The sequence below is a fragment of the Tenrec ecaudatus genome, chromosome 10 (assembly GCF_050624435.1).
Source record: "Tenrec ecaudatus isolate mTenEca1 chromosome 10, mTenEca1.hap1, whole genome shotgun sequence".
NCBI classification, from domain to species: domain Eukaryota; kingdom Metazoa; phylum Chordata; class Mammalia; order Afrosoricida; family Tenrecidae; genus Tenrec; species Tenrec ecaudatus.
In genome coordinates this window covers 76,001,334-76,015,048 of record NC_134539.1, presented here as the reverse complement: position 1 = coordinate 76,015,048, position 13,715 = coordinate 76,001,334, and the positions used below count along the sequence as shown (strand labels likewise).

Below are 13,715 nucleotides of genomic sequence, written 5' to 3'. Positions count from 1 at the left end.
ACAAAATATTTAAGTGGAAGACTCAAAAATACACTGAGTGATCTCAGTGTGGGTGTGTAAATGTGGAGAAGAGACTGTAAACACATCCATGTAATACATACACAGAGTGTGAGATGGGATTCTGAGGACTATTTCTTTTCTTCTTTTTAAAAAAATCTTTATAAAAAATACTTTTATTGGGGGCTCTTACATCTCTTATCACAGTCCATACATTCCTCCAATGTGTCAAAAGCACATTTGCACATATGCCGCATCATCATTTTCAAAGCATTCCCTTCCCACTTGAGCCCTTGATATCAGGCCCCCATTTCTGTGCCCTACCCCCCCCCACCCGCCCTCCCTCACAAACCATTGATAAGTTGTAGATTATTTTTCTCATATGTTACATTGTCCTCTGATGCCCCTCACACACTTTTCCGTTATTCGTCCCCCTGGGAGGGGGTTCTAGGTTGATCATTGTGGTGGATTCCCCCTTTCTCCCCCACCCTCCCCTAATCCTGGTATCTACTCTCATTGTTGGCCCTGAGGGGTTTATCTATCCTGGATTCTCTGTGTTGCTGGTTCTTATCTGTAGCAGTGTGCATGCTCTGGTCTAATCTAATTTGTAAAGTAGAATTGAGGTCATGATAGTGGGGGAAGGAAGCACCAAAGAACATAGAAGAAAGTTGTGTGTTTCCTCGGTGCTATTCTGCCCCCTGACTGGCTCATCTCTTCCCTGCGACCCCTCTGTGAGGGAATGCCAAGGACTTTTTCTTAATACTTTTTTGTATATTCCAAATGTTCTTCTGAGAAAGCGTCTCTAACTAATGTGGATGATCAAAAGAATGAGAGGGGTGATGGCCTGGTTAGAAAAAACCTTTAGCGTAGGCTTGCTTCGAGGCTTAAAGGATATTTGCCTTCACACCATATATTTTATGCAAAGAATAGGGGGCAATACACAGTGAGAGGAGTGAGGTGCTCACATGAAACACATCAGTCCTCGGGATGTTCGATTTCAGAGAAGCCTTCCTTTTTTAAAAAAAATTATAGGGGTTCTTTATAGCTCTTAAAACTATCCATATATCAATGGTATCAAGCATATTTGTATCTATGTTGCCATCATCATAGAAATGGCTGCCCTTGATGAATGTGTAAGAAATGGTTTTTACCTGTTCCCTGCGCTGCAGGACCAGAAAATTTTTCAGGAGGGCAGCCTGGTTGTAATGACAAAGGCAGAAAGCGGTCGTGTGTATCATTTAGTACGCACAGTTTAAGACACTGACGAGTAATGCTCTGGCTGGAGAAAAGCTTGGTGCCTCGGCCTGAGATGGAAGATGGAGGGGAGCATCAACATGCCTGCACCCTTGCACGCACACACGCACACACACACCGCCCATGGGAGGTGAGCATCAACATCCCTGTACCCTCACACACGCACGCACGCATGTGCACACACAGACACATAGACACCGGTGGCCCATGGGAGGTGAGCATCAACATCCCTGCACCCCCCCCTCTCTCTCTCACACACACACACACACACACACACACACCACCCCTCCCCCCACCCATGGGAGGTCTCCCTGCTGTGTCAGCTGGAGAACCTAACCCCTTGGGCTGGTGGGCCCCTGTGTAGAGATGTCAGTTTACCCCCTGGTTCAGAATTAAGGTTACTGCCTAACAAGGCAGATAAGACCCTGACCCATCAGCATGAACATTCTGCTCTGCGTGACTGTTGAATTTCTCTTGGCTCCTTAATCAGTGGGCATTTAAAAAGTACACGATGCCGATAGGGAAGCTGGGCTTGCTTTAGGACTGCCCCTGGATGTACTGGCACCGTGCCCTTCTCGGTTTCTGCAGCTTTGCAACCCGCTGATTAGATCGCACTCCTGTGTCTTCAGGAGCTCCACTGGTGCAGTTGGGTAAGCATTGGACTGCTAACCACAAGGGCAGTGGTTCCAAGGCGGCGGCAGCAGCAGCTCCTTGAGAGAAAGACGGGCCATCTGTGTCGGTGCAGACTCAGCCTCTGGAGGAACACAGCCTATGGCAGTGGGTTTCCGGTTTCTGTTCTCTGTTAGATGCTCTTCTGAACATTGCCATGTGCCCAGCTGACATGCCTGTTTGAAAATTTGATGTTGAACGACCTTGTCACCAGAGACTGTTGCTGCCCTGGCTCTGGCCTCCTAGGTAACTGGGAGGGGACTAAAGGCAGACGTGTCTGTCCAGTGTGAGCACTTCACATGCCAGGGTTCCTATTAGGAATCAAAACCCATATAGACAAACTGCTGGTGTATCTGCCACGGGTCCACTCATGTTGTTAATCTTTGTGTTGTTTCCCCTTTATACTAACCCCACCCCCAAGGAAAACAACTTTTTATAAATATCAAAAGATACTCAAGGATTTATAAAGAAGAGCATAAGCTTCTTGACCCTCAGTGTCTCTCCTCTGAGGCCTGCTGCCCAGAGGTACTGCCCTGGTCTGTTTCTTGTATTAGTTTGTTCAGGTAGTTACCTCGCAGAGGCTACATTGTGTGTCTAGTCCACTGTTTCTTCACAGTGCTCTGTCCTTGGAGAATTGAATCCCCAGTTGTTTTAATTTTTATTGTATATACGCTGTCAACTCAAACGAAACCCGCCTCCATTGAGTGGATTTTCCCTCATAGCCAGGCTGCAGGACAGGGTGGAACTGCCCATAGGGTTTCCAAGGCTGTAAATGTTGATGGGAGCAGACTGCCTCATTTTCTCTGGTGGAGTCACTGGTAGGTCCCAAATGCCAATCTTTGGGCTGAAGCATTGAACCATTTCACCACTAGGCTCCTTTCCTACGTCTGTTGCCAGATTCCCTTTCCTTCCACAGCATCTGACTCACTCCCAGCCCGCTCCTGCCTGTTTTCGCCTGGCTGATTCATGCTCCCTTTGCTGCAGAGCTTTCCTGCAGATTCTAGGTGGTCCTTTCTGCTTTAGATTTTATCTTCCCTAGACTTTTGCCCTCTTTCTATAGGTTTCTCATTTTATGTTCAGTTATAATCAGAAAGGATTTTTCTTTTTTATAGAGAGCTTCCTTATAAACTATTCATGTTCATTTCTTTTCTCATTAATGTGAATAGGCGCCTGCTTGTGCCAGAGCGAGAGACGCTGTTTAACACCCTAGCCAACAACCGGGAGATCATTAACCAACAGAGGAAGAGGTTGAACCACCTGGTGGACAGCCTCCAGCAGCTGCGTCTCTATAACCAGACCTCCCAGTGGAGCCTCCCTTCAGCTGTTCCTTCCCAGAGCAGCACACTCAGGTCTGTAAGGAGAATGGACCTGCCAGCCCCTTTCCCTCAATAAATTTGGCTGAATGAGTGAATGACTGCTTAGGGAATAATGTGCATTAGTCTTATAGCGGTTCAGGTGTGGCTGTGAGAACGACTGTACTGTCTGCTACCTCTGGGCTCCTGGCTGAAAAATGGGGGAGACAATATCTGCCTCAGTTATGCCTCCCACGCAGTTATGCCACCCAGCATTATGCCTGTTAAGATGGGTGCACATCCGAGATACGCTTCTATGGTAATAATGGTGGTGTGCTCTCTGAAATCAGCTGAGAGGTTGAGGCTGACTTAGCCGCCCTTTCTTGTGCAGGAGTGTGTAGAAGCTTTCAGGCTGGGGCAGTTGTCAAGGGGGTTGTGTGGTTCTGCTTTCAGGCCCAGTGTACCGATTTAGTCCTCCTGGGCAATGGTTGGTGTGGGTTGTCATCTTTTGAATTGCTCATGATGATGGAGTGGAGTGCATGTCTATCGGGGAGCTCTCATTGCTTGCATTTATCGGTGGTTAAGATAATGTGCCTCTCTCAGCCTCGCATCATAGCTCCTTATTGGTATGCACATCCTTTTTCAGTTTTGACAGTGACCTTGAAAGCCTGCGTAATGCTCTGTTGAAAACCACCATAGAGTCGCACGCCAAACCCTTGCCCAAAGTACCAGGTATGTGCCTGTGTTTTTTATTCTTTAAACTCTCTTTGGTCTGTTACATCTACTGACATCTTAAATACTGCATCTTAAAGCATTTATGGATTTCTTGCAGCTAAGCTGTCCCCCGTGAAACAGGCACAATTGAGAAACTTCTTGGCCAAGAGGAAGACCCCACCAGTAAGATCCACTGCCCCAGGTAAAGGGAACTAGTCAGACTGTTTTCACAAAGACCGTATAACACTGGTGTGTGTGTGTGTGTGTGTGTGTGTGTGTGTGTGACATTTTCCTTTGCCTGCCTTGTAGTGGAAGGCTGAGCTGACCCCTGGGATCCTAGTCTATGCTGTAGCTGGAGCAACTTTGCATTTCTCTTTTGTGTAAATTGCATTTGGGGAAAGAATTCTTAAGAAAAAAGGGGGTGGGAGTGGGTAGGTTGGAGAGATCCTAATGATTAGGTGATAATGGCTAAAAACACTTGCTGTTAAAAAGCCTTATACAAATTAAAAATTTTCCCATTGAATTATCTATGTAGGGAGTCCTGGGGGCATAGTGGTTATGCATTGGGCTGCAGTCTGCAAGGTCAGCGATTCGAAACCACCACCTGCTCTGCAGGAGAAAGACGAGGCTCTTCTGTTACTCCTTTAAAGAGTTAGTCTCGGGAATTCATGAAACAGTTCTGCCCGGGCCTGTGGGGTTGCTATTATGAGTCAGCATTGACTCGGTGGCAGTGAGTTTTTTGTTTTATTTAATTTGTATATTCATATTTGCCTTGGGTTTTTGGTTTGTGTTTTGTCTTTAAGGCCATGCTTTAACCACCCCTATCTGCCTTTTTCTTTGAGCTCAGTCTTGAGTTAAGATTGGTTTCTTTTATACCTGCAGTGTCTCTTGGTAATGAGAAGAGCTGAGGGAAATTCAGTCTTCCTATACTATACTTCATTACTTTTTTGGTAATCATCTAGAGCTAACTTTGGTTAAATACTCAGCACAGACAAGTGAGTTTTGTAATAACTTTTTCCTTATCTACAGACTACAATTTTTTACTGGATAATTGGGAGCAATAGAAATAAGAATTAAAATGACTCTTAAACTTTTTCAATCCTGGTGTGGTGGTATTAAACATCATTTTTATCCCCCAAACATTCTTATTTCCAAATGTAAATTTAATTCTGTGAAAGTGATGTTTGAGTCATTAGCATTTAGGATTTGTTTATGTGTATGTTTTATTTTTATTTTAATGAAAAATTCATGAGTATTTTCTGCCTTTGATTTTTAAATAGTATTTGAAAATAGTCTTACCATGACTGCACCATATTTTCTTGTGTTAGAAGGCTATAACTTATTCAACCCCAGTTGTTAATCCAGTTGCCAAGATTTTACTCAGAACATTCTTGTTCACAAATCTTTAACCACATCACCAATCATATATTTATGATAGGTTTTTTTTAAAAGTGAGATTTATGTAATTTATTCATTGAACCAGTATGAGTGACTGCTTTGTTCCAGACAGTGGTAAATAAGAGAGACATGGTTCCTGACCACATAAAACTTCCAGTTGAAGGAGAAACACAGACATTAACAGATAACCATGCATTAGACTCACTTAATCATATGATACATGCTGTGAAGAAGAACTCTGCTCGGAACATATGGGCATGTGAAGTTTAAAATTTTTCAAGCCCTCCACGTGTCCAGAAAACAAACACGCGCGCCCTCCTGTGCCTGCCCAGTGTCCCTCTGCCCGCAGTTGTTATATGTTTTACTGTCTTGTTATTTTCAGTTTGCTAGTATGAAAAATTTCAAGCCTTCAGAAAAGTTGCTAGAATAATGGAGTGCACCCCTGGTTCACCAGTCACCAGTGGCAACTTCATGCCACGATTGTTTTCTCTCTCTTCTTCTCGCCCTCCAGACACACACATTATTCTTTTTGCGGAACTCTTTGAGAGCCAGCTGTAGATAGTGGCCTTTACTTGCAAATACTTCCGCTTGCTTCCTCTAAGAACAGAGACACTGCTGAATACAGCCATAATACGATTTCTAAATACAGACAGATAGACTACTGTTATCTAATGTACAGTCTGTACTCAAGACTTGTAAATGTTGTTTGGATTTTTTTTCCATCCAGGATCCATACATACAAGGTGATACGTCATATTTTGCCATCTCTCTAGCCACTTACATTTTTTCTTCTCTTTACAATTTTTCCATCCCCAAGACCTTGCCTGGGGTTTCTCTACATACATTCACATTCTCCTGTATTCCACGTGAGCGTTGTAAGGTTCATCTTTGCTGCCGTATGTCCTGTAGCGCCTTGGCCTCTGTCCTGCTCAGCCAACTGTTACCAAGCTTTTAGCTTTGCCCATGAATGACCACAAGTGGCATCAGGCTCTACAGGTAAGCGTTGGCCTAGAAGGTTTTCCACTCTAGCTCCATGGCTTGACAAACCCCCTAATAAGTGCCCCAAAGCTACCCACTCAGCCACCAAGCCTGTTGCCGAAGGCACTCTCCCTTTATGAGCCAGGAAGCCCATCTCTCTAGCTCCCACTAGTCTCCTGGTTCCACTGCCTCTGCTGTCGCAGCTTCCTGCCTGAAAGGTGTGCCTCGTCCTGATTGAAGACCTCAGTATTTCTGAACCTGAATGATAACCATTTGCTTCCCTAACTGAATATGGTCTGTAAGTTCTGTGTGGCTAGACAGTGCAGTGGGGAGGGATGGTCGGTATCAGAATTGGCAAATAAATTGGAATGTGGAGGCTGGTTTGACCTCCTCTTCATAGAGACCTGCCATGAGTTGATGTTAATGTTGGCGCTTCTCGTGTCCCTGTGAGGTGAGAGGAGATCAGCTAATGCCTCCACACCACTTTCCCCTGCCCACCATCTCTGAGCAGGCTGCTGCTGCCTGTTTCTCCTCTGGGCCATCTCTCACACAAGACATTTGGGTGCCGTGCAGGGCATGCGCTGCTTTTGTTTCTGCAGACCGCCGCGGAATGCGCCCGTTGAAACAGTTCACCGCCGGGGTTCAATCTCTGACGTGACTGTTGTAAGTTTGCTCCTGGCGATCTTTTTTGTGAAATACCTGATAAAGTCTTTTGCCCATTTTTCTTTGGGATAATCTGACTTAGTGACTTGTGAAGTTGTTTGTTTTGGGTTTTTGGTTTTTTTTATAAATTCTGGATGATAGCCCCTGTTGGTTACAAATTATAGATGTTCACTTTGTTGCCGTTTCATTCTTCATGATGTCTTTGGAGAACAGAAGTCCTTGAGTTTATTTATTCATTTTGTTTTTAATAAACAGAAATGTCCCTCTCCTCTTCCTGCTCCTCCCCCCTCCTCCTCCTGCCCCCTCTCTCCCCCCCTTCTTCCCCTCCTCCCCCTCCTCCTCCTACCCCCTTCCTTTCCTCCCCCTTCCCCTCCGCCCCCTTCCCCTCCCTCTCTTTCTCCTGTCCCCTTCCCCCCTCCTCCCGCCCCCTCTCTCCTCCCTCTCCCCCTCTTCCCCTATTAGAAAAAATAATAATAAACAGAAATGAACCATCTCACATTGTGGAGGCAGATAGGTGATTTCAGGGTGCCAGCTCCAGGAGAAAGCTTTCTCTCTTGGGCAAGGTCCTTAGTTCTTTCTAACATCTCTGGGCCAGGCTTCCCCCAGAGAGCGCCATGGATCCTGGCATCAGTCTTGCCCGGCGTCTAGGGGTTCTTAGTGCGGGGACTCCAGGTCCAAAGGGCTCACTTTGCTCCTGGCTCTTCTGGATGGGGCTAGTCATTCTCTCTAATGTCTGCTTCAGAAAATTTTAAAGAGTCATCTCTCTCTCTCTCTCTCTCTCTCTCTCTCTCTCTCTAAATATATATATAAATATATCTTTCTCTAAATAAATCCTTTTTATCTCAAGATAACAAACTGTACCTTTATTATTTTCTAGAGCAATTAATACTTGCCTGTCACATTTAGGCCTACTTTCTACCTGGAATTATAGTTTGAAAATAACAACTTTATTAGTTTATATTGTCATAAAACTCACCTGTTATAAGGTTACAGTTGAATGATTCATTTGTGTGTGTGGTAAATTTGCAGGCTTGTCCACCAACACCACAGTTTAGTTTCTGAATAGTTCCATTACTACTCTCACCCCAAGACTGACCACCACTGACCTGTGTTCTTGCTGTGTAGATATAACTTTTCAAGAGATTACATAGAAATAAAATCATATATAGTCTATTCAAATACCTGATTGTTCCAGTGCTATTGAGAAAACTTTCCTTTCTGCTTAGCAAGGCTACCTGCTTTATCTCATACACTGGTTCCAAAGTGACCAGGATTAGAACTGTCCTCATTGCTGTATTAACACAAATCTCAGTACTGCTCTCTCTAAATTCCAGAACTGTGCTGTTGTCCAGTACAGTAACCACTAAGCCATGTTTGACTATTTAAATGAAAAGTCATTAAAATCAAGAAAGGCTGTAATTCAGTTGTAACCACATTTCAAGTGCTCAGTAAGCACATGTGGCTAGTGGCTACTATAATGGGAAGCACACACTTACAACGCTTCACCATCACCTCAACTTCAGCAATCTAAAACAGAACTCGGCAAGCTTTGGCTTGAAGTGCCAGGCAGTAAATATTTCAGGCTTGCAGGTCACATGGCTTCTTTGTACTTCCTTCATTTTGCCACTGCACTGGCAAGACAGCCATCGCCAAGATGTACATAATGGAATGTCTGTTTTAATAAAATTTTGTATGAAAATAGACAGCAGGCCAGGATCATAATTTGCTAACTTAGGTTCTCTTGTTTTGACTCAGTCTTGTTACTTTACATTTCCATATTAATATTAGAATTGCTTTGTTACATTTTACTCTGCCTCCCCTCCCCCCCCCCCAAAAATGACACTTTTGAGATTATGTCCATATCTCTAGATCACCTTGGGAGACTTGACACCTGTACACTATGGCTCTTTCAGTTCCTGAACATAATAACTTTATGTATGTATTTGGATCTTCTTTACGTTCTCTGCATAGAAGGCGTGCACATCTTTTGTTAGATTCATTCCTAAAACCTTAATCTTTTTTAGTGGTTGTTTTTCTCAGTGGTCTTAGAATGGTTGGTCTATTTTTATAAATTTCATTTTTCTATTGATATATGCTGGATCTGGCATTTAGAAATGCATCCATTTTTGTATGTTGGCTGTAGTCAGTGCCCTGGCTAAACTCATGTGTTCTAATCCCATGTTTCTAGCTATTTCTTGGAGACTAGATAATGATACGTATGGATGTCATTTGTTTCTGTCTTCCAGTCCTTTCACTTGTTTTTCTTAGCCGTGCCTGCCACGGGCTAGCACTGTGAAAGGGAGGAGCGGGCTCCCTGGCCGTGATCTCGGGGGGAGTCGTTTCTCTGTCTAGCTCGCCGTAATGTGTGAGATTTGCTGCACTTTTCTGTGGGTAACTGTTGGCATATTAAGAAAGTTTCCTTTCTTGCATACTTTGCTAAGGGTTTTTGTTGTTTCTCTTTAATCAGGAGCAGGTGTGGGATTTTACCAACCACTTTCTTTGCATCTACTGAAATAATCACAGGGTTTATCCATGCCCTCCTCTCTCACCCCACCCAGTGTGGCTTTCTCCTTTTCCTAATCTGAGCTGGAGTTTAAGCAGAATCGTTTTTTCCTCATTTTAGTGGTCCCGGAAAGTAGCTGCATCCTTGCTCAGAGCAAGGAAGCCCTGCACGCATACCTCTGTGACGGCAGGAGCCACGCAACAGGGAGCGGCACGGGCTCCTGCCGTCACCGGGCCAGTGGTACTGGGGACGGAGTGCACGGGAGCTAAATTCTGCCTAGCATAGGGTGTGGGAAAATGCCAATACCCTTACAGTCCTTTTTTCTCATGAACTTTTTTTTCTCATCATTTTATTGGGGGCTCATACAACTCTTATCACAATTCATACACACATCCATTGTGTCAGGCACATTTGTTCATTCGTTGCCCTCATCATTCTCAAAACATTTGCTCTCCATTTAAGCCCTTGGTATCAGCTCCTCATTTTTCCCCCTCTTCCTTCTCCTCTCCCTCATGAACCCTTGATAATTTGTAAATTATTATTTTGTCATATCTTACATTGTCCAACATCTCCACCCACTTTTCTGTTGTCCCTCCTCCAGGGAGGAGGTTATATGTAGATCCTTGTAATCGGTTCCCCCTTTCTACCCCACCCTCCCGGTATCGCCACTCTCTCCACTGGTCCTAAAGAGATCATCTGTCCTGGAGTTCCTGTCTGTACCAATGAACATCTTCTGGTCTACCTGGATTTGTAAGGTAGAATTGGGAACATGGTAGTGGTGGGGAGGAAGCATTTAAGAATTGGAGGAAAGTTGTATGTTACATTGTTGCTACACTGCACCCTGACTGGCTCCTCTCCTCTTTGTCACCCTTATGTAAGGAAATTTCCAGTGCCTACAGTTGGGTCTTGAATCCCTAATCTGCACTCCCCTCATTCACAATGATATGATTTTTTTGTTCTTTGATGCCTGATACCTGATCCCTTCGATATCTCATGGTCACACAGGCTCATGTGCTTCTTACCATGTGGGCTTTTCTGCTTCTGAGCAAGATGGCCCATGAACTTTTGGAAGCCGCCTCATGTCACAGTGTGTTGTTAAGAACGTGAGCTTTGAAATCAGGCACACCTGAGTTTGGAGTCAGGCAACTCCATAACCTTGGGCAAATTACTTACCCTTTTTAAGCCCTGCCCATAAAGCCAGGGAACAGCATTTCTTTCTAGCTGATAGTGTCATGGTGGGTTAAATGGGCTGGGGTTTGTGTCTCACAGAAGCATTTCTTCAGAAGTAAGTTTTGAATGAATGTCGACTGCAATTTCCGTGGTGGTGCTGGTGCTGATGGATGGAATTCCTAAGTGACCCTGCTGCATATTTACTTGCTTCCAGAAATTCTTGCGCTGCTCTTGATAGAGCTATTTGTGATGATGCAAAATGTCCCCACTGTCCCATACAGTAGCCACTAGCACATCACACGTGCCTGTTCAGCACAGAAATGCGACTACAAAGTGGAGGCTTTAGTTTTATTTACTTTTAATGATTTCAAACTTAAATGGGCACACGTGGCAGGCAAGTTCGAAGCATACCATTGGTTTCCACTGCATTTGTATAGGTTACATGTACGTCGTAACAAATAAAATCCTGCAAAATGATATGCCTGTAGAACAAAACAAGTCCTCACCTATCCAGATAACCATTTTAAAGAACTTGGGCAGGAGCAATGGTATGGTTGTGTTTTCCCGCTAATATACAGGCTGTAACAATATACAGAATTATGGAATTCGTGGTAGAAAATAATATGACTTCAAGTTTTATTTCGTAGTGTTTAGATGGAAAACAAACCAACCACCAGAATTAAGCTTAGTGATAGATATTTGTTGGACCTAATGATCTGATTCAAAAGAGTCATGAGAGTTAACCTGAAACTGTTGAAGGTGCTCAAGGCCGAGCACGGTCTTGCCCTTCACAGCAAGCCCCATCGGAAGGGTGGGGATTGGGGGGGTGGGCGGCTGCTCCCTCTGCTGTGGGAGCTCGGCTAGGACTTTACTGATAGATTATCCTCTTCCTTGGAAGCGTTTCTGCTGCCAGGTTTGCTGCCTGAGGCCGGCACTCGTTCTGTGTCTTGCCTTCTTCAGATGCTTTTATTTGACAGTACACAACTCAGTTTAGCAAAGCCCCGCGTGAGCCAAGACCCCATACCATTTGGTTCACGTTTGACACGAGCAGCTTCCACTTAAAATAAGCAATAATGAGAATATTATACAAACTGGTGATTTCTCTAGAGAGCATTACGTAGCTTTGGACTTGCTGGGAGTTGTCTTTTTTATTTTTTTGCTTTGAGTTGTCTTAAGTTGTGTTTTGTTTTGGGCTTTGTAGCCAGCCTGTCTCGGTCAGCTTTCCTGTCTCAGAGGTACTACGAAGACTTGGATGAAGTCAGCTCCACATCCTCCATTTCTCAGTCTTTGGAAAGTGAAGATGTGCCAGTACCGTGTAAAGATGAAGATGCCACCGTCCACGTCCCCTGGCATGCTCCCGTGGTGCGCACCACCTCTGTTCAGCCCCCACTGTTGCCCCAGGGAACTCCTTTCGCGAAATCTCATTTGGGGCCCGGCTCTTCACCTGGTATGTTCGGAGCTTCAAGTAAGTAAAGAAGGAGAAAGGAAACTCTCTCATTTTTCTCCCTTTGTTACAATTTTAATTTATGAGGAAACTGTAGCTGAATTTATATTATCATGCCAATAGCGTTGTTGGTTCTGGCCCATCTCTGCTAGCATTTAAAATGTCAGACAGATAATCCAAAAGCTATTATTCCCTTTGAAAGAGCTTGGTGGGCCATGATGAAAATGAAGAAACCGCATGTGGTTACATCCTTGAACAGCTTTGGTGTTGGGTCCACCCTGTGTTTTTTAAAACAGGCTTCTTTTCAGTAGTAAAAGGAGGCGGCTATTAGTTTGCCTCAGTATGATGCACCATCCACACATTTCCGTTTCACTTATAGCCATATTCTGCCTCAAAATTCATAAGCTGGCTCGTAGACGTGGGCTTATATCGTGCTCCTGTACCTACAGGCCAAGGTGGCTCCTCGCGCTGCCATTAAGTCCGTTTCATTAAGTCGCTGTCATTATGTCAGAAACCGTGGTCGGTTTCTGAGACCTTTTACAGGAATAGAAAGCTCAGTCATTCTCCAAGAGGCTGCTGGTGGTTTCGAGCTGTCAACCATACAAATTACAACAACCATAAGGGTGTCTTCTAGCAGAGAACAAATACTTATGAGTGTGACATCCTGGAATGAATCAGTTTTATGAGAAGAGAGCAGGAAATTGGGCACCACCCCCTGTGGGAAACACTGAAGCAGAGGATTTGGCTGACAGTAGAAGTGGGCGTCCGGGAAAGGTAGTGGTGCAGCCTGGCACCTTATTTGTACTTTGCACATCAGTGCTTCAGAAATGTCTGCTTTCAGTGTGGAACATGCACACGGTGACTTTTGTACATCCCTTTTCTCTGATCTGCTCTCACACGGAGTCTCTTTCCCTCAGTGTCGGCATCTGCTAGCAAAATTATTCCTCAGGGGGCTGATAGCACAAGGCTTGCAACGAAAACTGTGAAACATGGTGCACCTAGTCCTTCCCACGCCATCTCCGCTCCCCAGGCAGCCGCAGCTGCAGCCCTGAGGCGGCAGATGGCCAGTCAGGCACCAGGTAAAAGCTGGCCCCGCACCTGTTCACAGACTGGTGGTGTGCTGTCAGTCTCACAGTAGGGCAACCGGTAAAAAGAAACAGCTAGACCTCTCTCTCTGCTCCCGTCAGAAGAGACGGCAGATAGGATAGCCTTATGTGGCTTTCAGGGCAGAGTTCCAAGAAGGCAGGGACCAGGTCTGAAACTACTTCAAGGGGAGCTATGAGATCTGCCATATTTCTATTACATGGGAATGTGTGTGTAGATAATCCCTACTTTTGAATACTCAGTGCCTGCTTTGAGCCCTAAAATTAAAATTTGTGATTTGACTGCAGATAACCTTTGTATTTTAGGATACCCATAGTATTTTAGGATACCCGTTTTGCTCTGGAGTAACCTTACCTGATCAATAAGTGACAGAACCCAGACTTCATTGCAGTACAGCCTTTTCTTAAAGAATGCAACTTTTGACCTTGAGAGGGCCCTCTGATGAGCTGACCAACACTAATGTTGCCAGTGGTTTAGTGGCTCTCCGAAAGTTTCCACATTAGGATCTAGCCTTCAGTTATCACTTGGT

At 44.7% G+C, this 13,715-nt stretch overlaps 1 protein-coding gene across 3 annotated transcripts in view; it reads left to right on the top strand.

Annotated features, from left to right (window-relative positions):
* NUP214 (nucleoporin 214) overlaps positions 1–13,715 on the top strand; it is a 93,304-nt gene that overhangs the window by 36,796 nt on the left and 42,793 nt on the right. Inside the window, exons 19-23 of one of the 3 annotated variants that reach the window (XM_075560618.1) lie at positions 3,087–3,269; positions 3,859–3,944; positions 4,045–4,128; positions 11,840–12,103; positions 13,000–13,161. In XM_075560618.1, coding sequence (XP_075416733.1) covers positions 3,087–3,269; positions 3,859–3,944; positions 4,045–4,128; positions 11,840–12,103; positions 13,000–13,161 — 779 coding nt within the window. The remainder of the gene's footprint in view (positions 1–3,086; positions 3,270–3,858; positions 3,945–4,044; positions 4,129–11,839; positions 12,104–12,999; positions 13,162–13,715) is intronic. The other 2 variants (XM_075560621.1, XM_075560619.1) reach the window with 2 other exon arrangements.